This window comes from Xyrauchen texanus, chromosome 24 (assembly GCF_025860055.1).
Source record: "Xyrauchen texanus isolate HMW12.3.18 chromosome 24, RBS_HiC_50CHRs, whole genome shotgun sequence".
NCBI lineage: Eukaryota > Metazoa > Chordata > Actinopteri > Cypriniformes > Catostomidae > Xyrauchen > Xyrauchen texanus.
The window spans coordinates 31,409,981-31,427,053 of record NC_068299.1 but is presented as its reverse complement, the minus strand read 5'-3'; the positions used below and the strand labels follow the sequence as shown (position 1 = coordinate 31,427,053).

Here is a 17,073-nt window from a genome sequence, read left to right as displayed (position 1 = left end):
TTTAGATCCTGATGCTGATACACCACTGTTGGGCCCTTGACCCTATCTGCTCCAGGGGTGCTGTATCATGGGAGCTTAGCTGGGATATGTGGAAAAACAATATTTCACTATATGTAAAAAATGTATGTATAATGTGTGACAATAGATCAATTATATTATTATTTGATGAAAATTCTTTCATCATTTACTCACCCTCATGCCATCCCAGATGTGTATGACTTCTTGCAAAATTGTATGGACCAAACAGAGCAGAAATATTCTTCTAAAAATATGAATTAGTGTTCTGCAGGAGAAAGAGAGTCATACACATCTGGGATGTCATGAGGGTGAGTAATAATAAGATAATGTACATTTTTGTGTGAACTATCCCTTTAATGTGCAGGTAAAACATTTTTTTAATAAAAAAATACATATAAAATGTGTACTGTAGGCCCTTAAGATACAACAACAGTGTGTACCCCAAACGAGTTATAAACTCTAACTACAGGTACACCCCTATGTATCTGTAACGAATGAGGTCGAAGTCAGACAAGGGATGAGGATCCAAATGCGGGTTTATTTGATTGAAGGAAACAAACAGGCATGAATAAACAAAACTACCACGATGGGCAAATGAAAACAAAACACGAAAACACAGGAACTGGAACATGGGAACACAGGCATGGGAGCGAGCACAAACTACGTACAACAGCATTCAAAGACAGACAAGGAGGACTAAACCAAAAACCAGGATATAAATACAAAACATGGGAAAAAGGGCCCAATGAACAAACAGAACACAAACTAGATGACAAGGTGATTAACAGAAACCAAAGGCAAATTAACAAGGGCAGGTGAAAACAATGAACAGTGGACACGAGGGAAAACAAGACTATGGAGGTACAAGGGTGACAAAAGTGAAAACTAAGGAATAACAAAAGTGACAAAATTACAAACAAAGGGCAACAGTGAGACAAGACAGGGTAACCGTTACATAGCCCCCCCCCCTCAAGGATCGGATACCAGACGATCAACAAAACAAAAAAAACAGGAAGAACAACTGACAAATGACAGGGGGCACAAAGGGCAGACAGGCAGTCCAGGGGGCAACGAGAGGCAGACCAGGCAGTCCGGGGCGACGAGGGGCAGGCAGGCAGTCCAGGGAGCAACGAGGGGCGGACAGGCAGGCCAAGGGGGGCACAAGGGACACGGAGACAGACAAAGGAGGGTGAGAGAGCAGATTAGCAGTCTCTGGGGGTGTGTGCTGGGAACCAGGTCGGGTGGCCTGGGAAGCTTCCACCGGGTAGGGGCGGGTTTAGGTGGACTGGGAGATGGCCGCAGAGCAGGCGCCGGTTCGGGGGGCCTGGGAGGTGGCCACAGGACAGAGGCCGGTTTGGATGGCCTGGGAGCTGGCCACAAGGCAAGGGCCGGTTCAGGGGACCTGGAAGGTGGCCATCGGACAGGGACAGGTCCAGGAGGCCTGGGAGGCAACCTCAGGACAGGGGCAGGTCCCGGAGGCGGAGCTGAGAGGGGCTCTGGAGACGAAGCTGTGGGAGGTTCTGGAGGCCCAGGAGGCGGAGCCAAGGGAGGCGGACTCATGGAAAGCTCTGGAGGAGCAGGAGGCAGAGCTGGGGGAGGCTCTGGGAGCTCAGGAGGCGGAGCTGAGGGAGGCTCTGGGGGCTCAGGAGGCGGGGCTGAGGGAGGCTCTGGAGGCGGGGCTGAGGGAGGCTCTGGAGGCGGGGCTGAGGGAGGCTCTGGAGGCGGGGCTGAGGGAGGCTCTGGAGGCGGGGCTGAGGGAGGCTCTGGAGGCGGGGCTGAGGGAGGCTCAGGAGGCGGAGCAGAGGAAGGCCTAGGAGGTGGAGCCGAGGATGGCTCTGGAGGTGGAGCCGAGGGCGGTGGCGCCGTAGGCAGTTCTAGAGGCGGAGGCCTGGAAGGCTCCGGGGACGGAGCTGAGGAAGGCTCAGGAGACAGAGCCGAGGAAGGCTCTGGAGGCGGAGCCGCAGGTGGCTCTCGAGGTGGAGCCGCAGGTGGCTCGGAGAGAAGAGCCCTAGGAGGCTCGGGAGGCAGAGCCGTAGAAGGCTCGGGAGGCAGAGCCGTAGAAGGCTCGGGAGGCAGAGCCGTAGGAGGCTCGGGAGGCAGAGCCGTAGGAGGCTCGGGAGGCTCTGAGGGCAGAGCCGTCGAAGGCTCGGGTGGCTCAAGAGGCGGAGCCCTGGAAGGCTCGAGAGGCTCGAGGGGCGGTGCCCTGGAAGGCTCGAGAGGCTTGAGGGGCGGAGCCCTGGTAGGCTCGAGAGGCTTGAGGGGCGGAGCTCTGGAAAACTCGGGAAAGCTCGGAAGGCGGAGCTCTGGAAAGCTCGGGAAACTTGGAAGGCGGAGCTCTGGAAAGCTCGGGAAACTCGGAAGGCGGAGCTCTGGAAAGCTTGGGAGGAGGAGCCCTAGAAGACTCGAGAGACTTGGGAGGCAGAGCCCTGGAAGACTCGGGAGGAGGAGCCCTGTAAGGCTCGAGAGGTGCTGGCTCTAGGATGGGCACGACCACTGGCGCTGGCTCTTGGACGGACCTGGCTACTGGCGCTGGCTCTTGGACGGTCACGGCCACTGGCGCTGGCTCAGGGACGGTCGAGGCTACAGGCGCTGGCTCAGGGACGGTCGAGGCTACAGGCGCTGGCTCAGGGACGGTCGAGGCTACAGGCGCTGGCGCTGGCTCAGGGACGGTCGAGGCTACAGGCGCTGGCTCAGGGACGGTCGAGGCTACAGGCTGGCTCAGGGACGGTCGAGGCTACAGGCTGGCTCAGGGACGGTCGAGGCTACAGGCGCTGGCTCAGGGACGGTCGAGGCTACAGGCGCTGGCTCAGGGACGGTCGAGGCTACAGGCTGGCTCAGGGACGGTCGAGGCTACAGGCGCTGGCTCAGGGACGGTCGAGGCTACAGGCGCTGGCTCAGGGACGGTCGAGGCTACAGGCGCTGGCTCAGGGACGGTCGAGGCTACAGCGCTGGCTCAGGGACGGTCCGAGGCTACAGGCGCTGGCTCAGGGACGGTCCGAGGCTACAGGCGCTGGCTCAGGGACGGTCGAGGCTACAGGCGCTGGCTCAGGGACGGTCGAGGCTACAGGTGCTGGCTCAGGGACATCTGAGGCTACAGGCGCTGGCTCAGGGACATCTGAGGCTACAGGCGCTGGCTCAGGGACATCTGAGGCTACAGGTGCTGGCTCAGGGACATCTGAGGCTACAGGCACTGGCTCATTGACGTTTGAGGCTAACGGCACTGGCTCACTGACATCTGAGGCTACAGGCACTGGCTCGGGGATGGTCGAGGACTCAGGCTCGCTCACAGTGACATGCGAGGGCTCTAGCTCGCTCACCGTGGCTGACGAGGACTCAGGCTCGCCACAGTGACATGCATGGGCTCCTAGCTCGCTCACCGTGGCTGACGAGGACTCAGGCTCGCTCACAGTGACATGCGTGGGCTTTAGCTCGCTCACCGTGACATGCGTGGGCTCTGGCTCGCAGACCGGGGCTGGCGCGGGCCGGGAGGCGGAAGCCCGTCTTCTCTCCCTCCTCCAGGCAGACGAAGTGGACCGCGCTGGCTCATGGAAGGCGACTGGCGACACTGGAACGCTGTTCCTGGTCAGCGTGACTTCAGGCTCGCTGGCCAGAGCAGGCGTATGCTCTGGCTTGCAGACCGGGGTAGGCATGACAGGAGGAGCCCCGGACGGCTGAAGGGTCTCCACAGTGGGTGGAGAGGTAGGGTCCTTCTCGGCGAAGCCCACGGTGTACGGCGAGCCGCAGACCAGTAAGGTCGCCTCTAGGAAGTCGTGGAGAGTCCAATCACGCGTAGCCGGCGGCAAACGCTCCCTGAGCGAATCGTGTAAAGTGTCCCTGAAGAAAACCACCAGGGCTGAGTCCGGGAAGTCCGTGAACTTCGCCAGCGCGAGGAAGTCGCTGATGTGGTCTTCAACAGGGCGGTCCTCTTGTTTGAGGCTGAGCAACCGGTAGTTGGCCCGAATAACCGCTGGATCCATTGTGTGGTCTGTCGTTCTGTAACGAATGAGGTCGGAGTCAGACAAGGGATGAGGATCCAAATGCGGGTTTATTTGATTGAAGGAAACAAACAGGCATGAATAAACAAAACTACCACGATGGGCAAATGAAAACAAAACACGAAAACACAGGAACTGGAACACAGGAACACAGGCATGGGAGCGAGCACAAACTACGTACAACAGCATTCAACGACAGACAAGGAGGACTAAACCAAAAACCAGGATATAAATACAAAACATGGGAAAAAGGGGCCAATGAACAAACAGAACACAAACTAGATGACAAGGTGATTAACAGAAACCAAAGGCAAATTAACAAGGGCAGGTGAAAACAATGAACAGTGAACACGAGGGAAAACAAGACTATGGAGGTACAAGTGTGACAAAAGTGAAAACTAAGGAATAACAAAAGTGACAAAATTACAAACAAAGGGCAACAGTGAGACAAGACAGGGTAACCGTTACAGTATCACCCCAGTGACGGCCCTTTTAAAGTTAAGTACTTTTTTTCTGAGAGTGAAGGATGCTGACAGTTAAGATGAAAAAACGATATGAGGCAACTCCAGTGATGACCAAGACTTTTATCAAGACACTGCCATCTTCTGGATTTAAAGATGCATACATACGTTTTAGTTAACATTTTATGATCTCCCTGTTCATAAACTGTTTCCTACATACAATGCACTACTTTAGCACTAAGATTTGTCTCAAGCAAAAAAGGGAACAGGTTGGCCAATGTGTAATTTTACAGTATATGGTTTGATAAATGCCATTTTTGTCACACTTGCATTTAAAACGAATGAAACAACAGTGGGAAGTACACATAAGTTACACATTATTTAACACATTTACTATGCATACATTGTGATGCCTGATTGTGGGCTGTAATGAAAATTCCATCCACAAGATGGTGGGATTGCTTAGCTAATGATGTTGAGGAGGTGAATTTCAATATATAAATACTGTATCAAATATAGTAACATTGTAAATTATAAAGGTATATGACAATATATATATATATATATATATATATATATGGTGACAATAAATAAAATAAATATTGTAATGAAACATCTGGTGTTAAACTGCTTTCACATCTGAACTACATACAGTATATAAAAATCCCACCCTCAGACTTTTGCACACCTGATGCCAATGCAGTTAATTCAGCACTGGAGTTCTTCACAGCATTGTATCGTAAACATCCACAGTGACACCCATGCATGCATAAAAAAAGGAAAATAATAGAAAAAAAAGGAATAAAGATAAGATACACCCCCTATGCACAACACTATGTTACTAAATGGGGCATTCTATATGGTTTTGTTTAAATAATCAATCACTAATGACATCAAATAATTGGTAACACTTTACAATAAGGTTCCACTTGTTAACATTAGCTAACAACATTAGTTACCATGAATGAACAATGAACAATACCTTTACAGCATTTATTCATCTTGGTTATGGTTCATTTCAACATACATTACACTTTTAAAATCAAAAGTTGTATTTGATAACATTAGCTAATGCACTATGAACTAACATGAACTGATAATGAACAACAGTATTTTTATTAACTAATTAATTAATGCTGTAAAAATAGCATATATTGTTAAATGTTTGTTCATGATACCTAATGTATTAACGAATGTAACCTTATTGTAAAGTGTTACCACTAATTTAAGAAAAACAAATCACAAACAAATTACATTCGGTGGAAGTTACATATTTTAGGCAGTCTGTTTGGTCGTATATTGTATAACTTGGGCAGAGTACAATTATTCACAATGTATATTTACATAGTTCATCTGTGAAACAGCCCAGTGAATGTGATGCTTGACCACAGCGTGCAGCAGCAGCAGCGGGTCATGGGCGCTCCGGTGCCCCATTCACACTCCGCCGTCTCCGCTCTCACTAACTGACGTATTTTGCGCATTTCCTGCAGCAGCCTTCAGAGTCGGGAGAAAAAGAGGCAGGTCTGTAGGAAACAGTGTACCGATGGACAGAAAAAAGTAGGATCCTGGGAGAAGCAAGAGAGTGCGGAACTCTTGTAAACATCCAGATATGTCCGCGATCATTCTCCTTTCTGTGGCGAACCAGAAAGACGCTTTGCGTGGATAACTTTCCTCCCAGTGCGCGGAGGAAGACAGCCTGGGCAGACACACCTATAGCCAGCCATAGGACAGGAGACCCTGTGGTGATCCAGCAGCTATTTAAGGCACGTTTTGAGGTGTGGAATGCTGGTTGTGTATCTGCTATTACATTGTAAATGGCCATTTTCTCCAAATTGTATCGCGCAGTGTCGCCAGGGGTGTTGGACAGCTTCAATATGACATGTAGGGTGTTCATAGATCAAATCAATTCTGTCTGGACCTTCTGAGAAGAAAAAACATTTGAATGCATATCAACGAGGAAGGGTATTTACCGCTATTTCTTAAGGAGAAACACTACTAGACACATACCAGTGGTGGACCGTGAGATACACCAGTTGAATCATTATCCAGGCGCTGAATTGGAATATTATTGTCAGAAAAGCTCTCGAAAGTGGCTGACACTGTAACGCCATGGTGGTTTTTAACGGTCTGCTGAAGATTAAGATCTGCGAGGCTTTGGATCTGAAGCCCACAGCCTGGTCTGTGAGGCACGCCGTCGGCCCCAAGACGCAGACCTTTCTGCTGGACACGTACATAGCCCTCAACGTGGATGATTTTCGTGTGGGTCAGACTTCGACCAAGCAAAAAACCAACAGTCCCGCCTGGCACGACGAGTTTGTGACGGAGGTGCGCGACGGCCGGAAGATCGAGCTGTCTGTGTTTCACGATGCGCCGATTGGCTACGATGATTTTGTGGCCAACTGCACCGTTCAGTTTGAGGAATTGCTGCAGAACGACAGCAAACACTTCGAGGACTGGGTAAAAGTATAATTTTATGGGTATTTTATTTTCGCCAGTATAAACAACCTCAATGCCTCAACATGAAAACCTCAGATTTAAATTATGAAACGGATAGTTCCTGATGCTGATTGGACAATAGCCGTGATTTATTAATGATAAAGCACAGCTATGACCTCTTCCCTGGGCAACTGTTTGTATCACTGCCAGCTCCAATAGCTAGCTGATCGTTATTCTTGTTGCACAGCAGCGTTCCCGTTGAACTGAGGGACTATATCTTCTAATGAATTGAGGGAAATTCGTGAATCTTCAAAAACATATATATATATATATATAAACCTTAGTCTATTAAACGTGTGTGTCCTTAAAGGAATAATTAACCCCAAAATAAAATTTCTCATTATTAACTCATCCTCATGCCATCCCAGATGTGTGCATGACTGACTTTCTTCTGCAGAACACAAATGAAGACTTTTAGAAGAATATCTCAGCTCTGTAGGTACATAAAATGCAAGTGAATGGTGACCAGAAAAAGAACAAAGGCAACATAAATGTTACCCATACGACTCCAGTGGTTCAATCCATGTCTTCTGAGGAGATATGATAGGTGTGGGTGAGAAACAGCTCAATATTTAAGTTCTTTTTCACTATAGATGTACACATTTTGGTGTGGAAGTGACTTTCACTTTCACATTCAGCCATCTACTGGTCGTGGCTGGTCAAAGATGGAGAGTTATAGTAAAAAAGGACTTATCTGATTCTCACCGTCACCTATCACATTACCTCAGAAAACATGGATTAAACCACTAGAGTCATATGGATTACTTTTATGCTGTCTTTATAAAAAGAAAAAAGAAAATGGATCAAAAAACGAGATCAGGCTAAACTTCTGCAGTTGTTGGCTGCCATAACAACTCAAATTTGTAATAATTTCAATGTAACTAACATCAGGCCATCGCTTCATGTCCTCTACTCACTCCTTAAAGGAATATTCCAGGTTCAATACAAGTGAAGCTCAATCGACAGTATTTGTGTCATAGTAATGATTACCACAAAAATGAATTTTAACTCATCCATCCTTTTCTTAAAAAAACAAAACAAGACAAACAAGAACAACAAAAGATGCAAAAATAGAGGTTACAGTGAGGCACTTACAATAGAAGTGAATGGGGACAATTTTTAGAGAGTTTAATGGTAGAAATGTGAAGTTTATAATTCTATAAAAGCACTTACTATAATTCATCTGTTAAAACTCGAATTGTAAAATTGTTTAAATAGTTGTTTTTACGGTCGTTTTAGGGTTTACAGCGTTTACAACATTACATTACTGTATCTGCTAAAAACATATGCCAATGCAAGTAAGAACACTGAAGACCGGAAAATGAAAACAGGCCTCCAAATCATAAAACTTACACTTTCAGGAAAAACATGTAAATATGACGATATTTACAATGTTTGCACAGCCTCAAGTTCATTAATGCTTTTATAAAATGGTTACCACATATTATATAATTATAATGGAAACATATGTTCATTCAAAAGTTTTATTTATAAATGTTTTAAGTAAAATCATTAAATGGAATCCTTCTGCTAGAAGATATTGTCCCTGACATTGAACAGTAAACAAAACGTTGCGCTTCAACAAGAATGATGGTCATCTATGGGTACTGCCAATGTCTTTTAAAGGCAAGCAGTCCACTCTGCGGTCATCTTTAGAATGCTCCCTGAAAGGCTGGTCCAGTTAATGCGCATGTGCTTTATTGTGAATATAGCAGAGCTATTGACTCAACAGCATCCAGAACTGGAACTGTTTGTTTGATAAAAAAGCAGTAAGGCACTTGAGGCTGTGCCATATTGTGAACATAGCAAAACCTCTTGTACATTATTGCTTAAATATACACATTATTCACCCACCCACAACTAAGGACACAAACTACTGCAGTGACAACACATATCTTCCCCTTGAATGTTTTTGACACCATTGGCGTATTGTGCAAGCAGCAGGTGTGTATATTGCTTTCCTCTTTCTCTGATGCCACCTGCATCATTGCTACTGCAAAGGCCTCAGATGAATGCTCAGCTAACCCCGGTTGCATAGAAACGGTTTGCTGCCTGTCATAAATATTTCTGCAGCTGCAAAGAGTCATGCAGCCATCATTAATGCAGACATATGAAATCCTGTTTGCAAATGGAAAGGCAGGACAGACTTGTATGTCTCATTTAGACATTTATATGGAGAACTGGGCAGCATTTGTAAATCTGATATTTGGGAACTGGAAAATGTACATTTGTGTGCGTAGCAAGTATACTCACACATACATAATAATCAAATTTTTCGGTCCCCTCAGAATCTGTACTTTAATGCTTTAATGTGCTTTACATTTTTAATCATCCTTTTCTGATAACACTTTTACATGAACCATTACCAAAAGATTCACTAGTTGTCATGTAAAACCAGTTTATGGGATAGCTATTAGAATATTTAGAAATATTTATAGTATATATGATTCCCCGTGCCCCTCAATTTTATATATATTTTTTTCAAATTGTTCATACACTCTTGAATCTGGATTTGATTGTCACTGTGATGGTAGACACCAATCAAGCATCAGCTTTCGGATCCTGGCTGCCTTATCCAAATGTCTTGAGTTCAGTCCTCAGTCAATAGTTCTACTGAGTGAGTATCAAAATAAGTAGAGTATCAGTCTTTGTACCTTTAAATGAATAGTTCACCTAAAAATGTTAATTCTCTCATCATTTACTTCCCCTCATACCTTCAAAGTTCTGTCCACCATTCACTTGCATTATATGGACCTTCACAGCTGAGATAAATAAAAATCTTCATTTGTGTTCTGCAGCAGAAAGAAAGTCATACACATCTGGGATGGCATGAAGGTGAGTAAATGATGAGATAATTTCAATTTTGGGGTGAACTACGCTTTTAAGGCATCTAATAGCAGTGTGTGACAAAGTGCAGTTGCAGACATTGTGTGGCCTTGGAAGCTGCTCTGCTCTTTTTAATATAAGACAGATGAAAATCAGAACTATTGAAATGCCATCATCAGTACTGTTGTGATATTGGGAAGTGCTGTGTCCATGCAGTCAGCTCTCTTTATTGGCACATTTCCACTGCACTTTACGGTTCGACTCGACTCTGCTTGCTTTACTTTTCTAAGCTTGCTTTTCCACTGTAGTCCCTTCATCATCTTATGTGACACAAACATAACTGAACATAAACAATAACATGACAGCTAGCTGTTAGCTACTAGCTCATTGTGCTGTTTAAAGCAGTTGTTGCATGGTGATTTTACACAAGTGTAACAGTTAAATTGGCCTGGTTGTTTTAGAAGCAAGCTTTACAGTAGCTGGTCAGCTAAATAAAGTGAAGTTTTCAAGGAGAATATAGAGTTAACGTAACAAAACTTACCATCCTCCACTGTGGACTCAGACAACGCCGTGGCCGAGTCCAGGGCACTCTCCATTCCATTGCTCGCCAGTCTATTGCCATAGATAAAGTCCATTTAATTTGAACCACTTCCACTTTATTCTGTTTGAACCATTCCGGCTGTTGTGGTCCTTGATGGTTCTTTAGTCACTTTACATTTTTTTGGTACTTTTCTCTACACTGTTCGGTATGTCCGGTGGTACAGCTAAAACACTTCCTGAAAGACTTTTTCGTTTCATGTAATTTCGTTCATCGCAAATGAGAGGAACATATGCACCTCGTTTATTGACCACGATGTGGTTTTGCGCAGAGCCATTTCTTTTTACAATTTGAAAGTTGTGTGAACTAATGATACTGCTATTGCTGTTGCTAACTTTTCAACTAGCGGGTTGATGTCCCGTGTTGCAAATCCAGTGATGCTGGTAGTGACGATTCTCACTGAACATTTACATTTACATTTACATTTATGCATTTGGCAGACGCTTTTATCCAAAGCGACTTACAGAGCACTTATTACAGGGACAATCCCCTCGGAGCAACCTGGAGTTAAGTGCCTTGCTCAAGGACACAATGGTGGTGGCTGTGGGGTTTGAACCAGTGTCCTTCTGATTACCAGATTACCAGTTATGTGCTTAGACCACTACACCACCACCACTAGTATTGGCTCGGCTCACTTGGAACCTCGACCGGGGTGGTAGTAAAAAAAGTACCAGGTACTATCCACAGTGGAAAACCTCCAAAAAGCGAGCGTTGTCGAGTCGAGCTGTACCGTGCAGTAGAAAAGACCCATATGTTTCCAAATGTTTGTGTGGAGAAGTGGGCTCTCCTGATTTGACCTATATAATCACATGGTGTCACATACAGAGAAGTTGCCTGAAGGATATGGGTCCATTAGTTGAATGAGATACAAACATGAAATATATAAACATATATACGGATAGATAATGTGTTAACAGGGTATGTGAATGACATGGTAGGTTGGAATCTTCATATGTTCCATTTTAAGTGGCAATTTGTTTCACCCTTTTTCCTTTCACACACTTTCCTACTCAAGCTCTGTTTCAAAACCTAGTAAGCTACCTTGGTGTCTACAATCTACCTTAGGGATCTCAAACTCAAATAACCTGGGTGCCCAAACAGTGTTATCTACAGTGAGGGAAAAAAGTATTTGATCCCCAGCTGATATTGTACGTTTGCCCACTGACAAGCAAATGATCAGTCTATAATTTTAATGGTAGGTTAATTTGATACAGTGAGAGACAGAATAACAACAAACAAAATCCCTCCTGAGATGTGTGCAAACCCGATGGCCATCTACAAGAAACGTCTGACCTCTGTGATTGCCAACAAGGGTTTTGCCACCAAGTACTAAGTCAAGTTTTGCAGAGGGGTTGAATAATTATTTCCCTCATTAAAATGCAATTCAATTTATAAAATTTTTGACATGTGTTTTTCTGGATTTTTTTGTTGGTATTCTGTCTCTCACTGTTCAAAATCTATCATAAATTATAGACTGATAATTTCTTTGTCAGTGGGCAAACGTACAAAATCAGCAATTTTTTCCCTCACTGTATTGAGGGTCAGTCGAGCAGTTACAACAAATTCAGCTGTTTTTACATCCATGACTTTCAACTACAGTATATACTGTTATTGGTGTTGTTATACATGTTAGCATAAAACTTAGCACATACACATACCCAAATGTTTTTGTTGGATGAGAGCACACTGGATTGATTGTTGATCTCACTAGTATGCTTTAAAAAAGAGAAAGAATGAGTGACATTTATGGCCAAACCTAAAGGCATAAAGTAAAAACTGATTTGCTGGCCTGATTAAGGGAAAAACTATTAGCACTTGAGGGGCCAATTGAAAAATGTACTGTATATTGTGGGCCAAAATTGGCATGCAGGCTGGTCTACATAGACAGCAGCTTTCTAAAGCAGCAATTCTAACAGAAATGGAGCAACCAAATTAAGTGCCACTCAAATTGAAGTTTGAAAGAATTCACTCAATTCTTTCTATAGAGTTTGACATTAGCATTAATCTAGCTAATGCTAGGATACTCCAATAAACACAAAACAAACAGCAAGCACACACATATTGTTTGAAATTAGCTATTTATCTTTTAAACTGATTCAATTACTTCTGTCTTTCTTTCCATTTCTATGTCAGTCACCTTTTTCTTTCTCCACCCCTTCCACCTCAAACCCTTTTTGGAGCCATTTACTGCTGTTTTGTGAAGACATGCCTATGTTTGATTCATTGACTGCATACATGTCGTGTAATGATGAAGTCCTGTTGGTCAACTACATAAATGTTTTCACATAGTTTTAGTCTATGTTTTTGAGGAACCAAGTGATTTCCCTTTTTTTACACATGAAAATCTGATGGCTTACTAAGTAGAGTTCACGACGTAAATCCTGTTTGCTGTTGCTACATTAGGTAATGCCATGGTTCCTGTCAGTCTCAAGAGACTATAGTTCTGCACTATGGGGTTCTTGAGTGCAGAGTCTATTGTGGCTGTAAAGTTCTACTCGGAAGTGACTGACTCTACTGCTATGATCGAATCTCAAGGCTGTATCTGTTGCAATGGTCGTCTTGTTTTTCAGGCATTGATGCCTTTCTTCAGCTGCCTGTCTCAACTTGGTTCCCCCCTGTAGAGAGCTCTGGCTAGTTCCTGTCTCCACATGTTTCTGTCGCTGGCTAGCTCCTCCCACTTTTCAGCATTCAGGCCAAGCATTTTAAAGTCATGCTTGCACAAGTCTCTGAAGTGGATGTGAGGTCGTTCTGTCACACACATCCCCGTAGCTAGCTCCTGGTACATCTATTTGAAGTGCATTATGCCTCTTTTCCTATCTTGTGTAGAGCATCCAGGAATTACTCCCATTTAACAGGGTGCTGAGGACACAGGCTCTATATACTGCCACCTTGGTGGAAACTTTCAGCTTGTTGTTTACCCATACCTACTTTGTCAGCCTGGACATTGGTGTTAATGCTCTGCCGATATGTCTGTTATCTCTGTGTCCAAGCTCAGTTCATACATAACAGTCAAGCCAAGGTATGTGAATTTGTGAACAACTCTAGTTTGTGGATGTTCATGGTGATTGATGGGGGATCTCCACACCTTGTCCCATCAGCTGTGTTTTCTTCGGACTGATGGTCAGGCTGAAATCTTGGCAGGAACGAGATAAATTGTCCAGGAGGTGCTGAAGTTGCTCCTCCTTGTGGGATACTAGGGCCGCATCATCTGCAAACAGCATGTCTCTGAGAATTTTGGTCTTCGCTTTAAGCCGAGACAGACTGAACAACTTTCCACCTGATCGTGTGTGGAGGTAAATTCTGTGTTGTTGCCAAAGGCATGCATTAGCATTACTACAAAGAAGATGCAGAACGATGTAGGGGCAAGTACGCAGCCTTGTTTGACTCCACTGTTAATGCTGAAGGCTTCTGATGAAGAGCCATCGAATTGAACAATGCCTTTTGTGTCTTTTGTGGAATTACTTAATCAGACTGAGCAGCTTTCATGGGCAGCCGATCCTTTCAAGGACTTTGAAGAGGCCATCTTGGCTCATAAGGTCAAAGGCCTTGGTTAGGTCAATGAAGGCAATGTACAGTGGCTGCCTTTGCATTTCTCCTGAAACTGTCGAAAGGAGAAAATCATGTCTATTGTAGAGCGTTCTGGCCTAAACACTTAATGTAATTCAGGGTTGACTCTGTCAGCTAGAATTTATAGTCTATTCAGGATTATCCTAGCAAAGACTTTGCCGACGATGCTTAACAGCGATATGCCTCTGTAATTCTTACAGTTGCTTTGGTCTCCCTTATTTTTGTGCAAGGTTACAAGGTAGTCTTTTATATCTTGAGGTATGGCTCCTTCCTCCCAGCATTGACAGAGCAGTTTGTGAAGGGGACTCGTCCAAGGTTGGTAGTTCGTTAAGCTATTCCATGACAGGCAGAGGTTCGATGGTTTCCAGTGCGGAATCAGAGATCACGTTGGCCGTGCTGTACAACTCAGAGTAAATCTCTACCCACCTCTCCATGTGCTTGCTCCTTTTTATGAATGTTTCGCCAGATGCAGACTTTATTGGGGCTGTCTTGTTCTGTGTTGTGCTGATGCCTTTTTGATGCCATCATAAATGCCATGAATGTTGCCCAAATCAGCTGCTAGCTGGATGCCATTGCAGAGTTGCAACCAGTACTTGTTTGTGCAGCCTCTGGCAGTTTTTTTACTTTGTCTCTGACTGCACTCAGAGCTTGCATTGTGGACTGTGTTGGGTGTTGTTAATATTTCAATAGTGCTGCTCTCTTCTCTTCGAGAATGCTTGATAGGTCCTCTGAGTTGGTTTCAAAACAGTCTTGAGACTTCCCCTGTTTCCTTCCAAAGACAGAGGAGGCAGTGCTGTGGATTGTATCCCTCAGTCAATTCCACTTTTGTTGTGCATCTCCCTCTGGAGGGTCTGCTAAAAATGCATCCTCCAAGGATATGGTGTTTTCCACACTTTCTGGATGTCGGGTTTTGCTGGAATTAATGCATGGTTTTCCTGTTTGTTTTGGAGTGGTGTACCTTTTCGAGTTGGAGCCTGACCCTGATGCCTTCAAGGGATTTTCTTTCATGCTGCCAATTCCATGTCGACCAAGGCAGCTAGGCCGGGGGTGATCGTCACAGACTCTGGCATTGAAATCACCAAGCAGCAGCAGTTGTTCCTGTTTTGGAATTCTGTTGATGGCTGTCTGCAATTGGTCATAGAATTCATCCTTTGCCTCTTGCAAGGAGTAGAGAGTAGGAGCATAAGTGCTGAAGAGGTGGACAAGCCCATCACTAGTGTGACATTTTAGGGAGGAGATCCTCTCAGTTCCACTTGTGCCAGCCTCTTTCATCTTCTGAGTTCTTGACTGGAAAGCCAACACCATGTTCTCTACTGTTGATTGCACCCTTTCCCCACCAGAATAAAGTGTTGTCCTTTTCTCTTAAGGTGCCAGATTTTGCCAAGCAAGTTTCCTGCAGGGCAGCGATATCCACTTGCAGTGTAAGCAGTTTGTTGTTTATCACTGCTGTCTTGCGTGTGTGGCTCACCTCTTAGAGATCCGCTGATAATCCGTTGGTCATGGTCCGTACATTCCAGCATCCAATTTTGAGAGCTTATCTCTTCTTATTTTTCTTGTGTTGTTTGTCTGGTGCCAGGTTACAATCCACTGGTTGGGCTATAGCCCGAAGCCCCATGCACCCAATGAGGCAGGCAGACCATGGCAGGACATTACCTTATTGGCTGAGAGCTGCCCAGATTAAGGCGGGTGGTAACTGTCGAGTGAAGCTTGTTTGCCCCTCCCACTGTTGAAAACAGCCCCTGGTGCCATGCTCTATGCCAATCAAGCTTGTCTTATAACCAGTAACTGCTGTTTTCCTGTGTTGTGCCGTAGTGGTCGAGCGACACTGAAGTGTCCTCTCCATGGCGCAGGCCTGGGCAGTATTTCTGGAGGCAGGATTTGCCCATGCAGCAGGTCTTCCCTCTTCACTCTACCGATGTAACCCAATGGAAAAGAAAAAGCCAGTACAGCTTGACCCTGGTGTTGTTGCAGGAGTTGCCAGAAATGGAAGTGCAACGTAGTGCAGCATAGTTCTAGCGGGAAGACTAGCAGCTGTACATCATCACTTCATTAGCAGGGTAATCCCTAGCCAATCGCATGTAAGCCATTGCTTCATAAGTCTGCTCACAATCTATCACATTGCTGTTTGAGTGCGCTAAAACGCAGGCAACCTCCTCCACCCCACCACCACCAGCTGAGCCCTGTCCCGCGTGGGGGTAGGATCCTCGCCCCTGCCTCCTATCTCCGGCAGGACATGACGGTTCCGGGCACAACTCCCTCGGACCGCCGGACGGGGCCTACGCCAAATAGAGAGACATTACCTTCTGTGTTACATCTATCAAATAAATGGCATCTTAAACCTCACTCAAGCCTGCGTGTCTTCCCGATAGAACCATGTTGATGTGTCAGCAATGGACTGCCTTAGGGACTCCGTCTCCAGATCTTTCCTCAGGATTTACTCCCGAAGACTTTCCTGGGTATAGCCAGAGGTTTGTAGTCACAGTTTTTCTGCTCCTAGATAGATTACCAGAGCCACATCTGCCCAAAGCAACTGAGTTTAAGGTGCCAGTAGTACACCTTTCGCCCCTTCTCCTGTCAGTAGGAACAGTGTCGCCAAACTCTGACAGGAGCTAGACTTGGCGGTCAGAGGCTGTTTGAGGCACACACCTTTAAGAGTATTTTATAGGTAATGGGAGCTTATCTCCATTTCCACCCTCAGGCTATGACAACCTTGACAGAGCAAATAAGTCATCCAAGTGTCCACAGAGATTCCTGAAAGTGTGTGTCTGTTTTGGTCCCAGACTTTGTTCACACTGCACCCTGTTCTGATTTGTCCAGATCCATTAGTTCAGACAATGATATCAATATCCATGTGACCATCCAAAAAGATTTTGACCTCTGAGACATCAGTATGGTGTCTATCAAGGCTGCATGATTGATTGAATTAAGTTTGAAATAGCGACATGGCCTTGCGCTATTAGTAAACCACAAAAGGCTGTGTTATAAAATATAGTTTGCATTGACCTCCTCAGTCAGCACTGCATGAGCATGTGGCGACTTCTAGTGGGTGTTTGCGGCACATGCTGAGCAGTGGCAATATCAGATGATATTTTATTGTCACATTTAAATTCAA

General features: G+C 45.2%; 1 protein-coding gene across 1 annotated transcript in view; it reads left to right on the top strand.

Annotated features, from left to right (window-relative positions):
* Positions 1-5,731: 5,731 nt before the first annotated feature.
* Positions 5,732-17,073, top strand: part of LOC127618244 (protein kinase C epsilon type-like) — a 146,329-nt gene continuing 134,987 nt past the window's right edge. Inside the window, exon 1 of the mRNA XM_052090599.1 lies at positions 5,732-6,931. Coding sequence (XP_051946559.1) covers positions 6,584-6,931 — 348 coding nt within the window. The 5' untranslated portion in view covers positions 5,732-6,583. The remainder of the gene's footprint in view (positions 6,932-17,073) is intronic.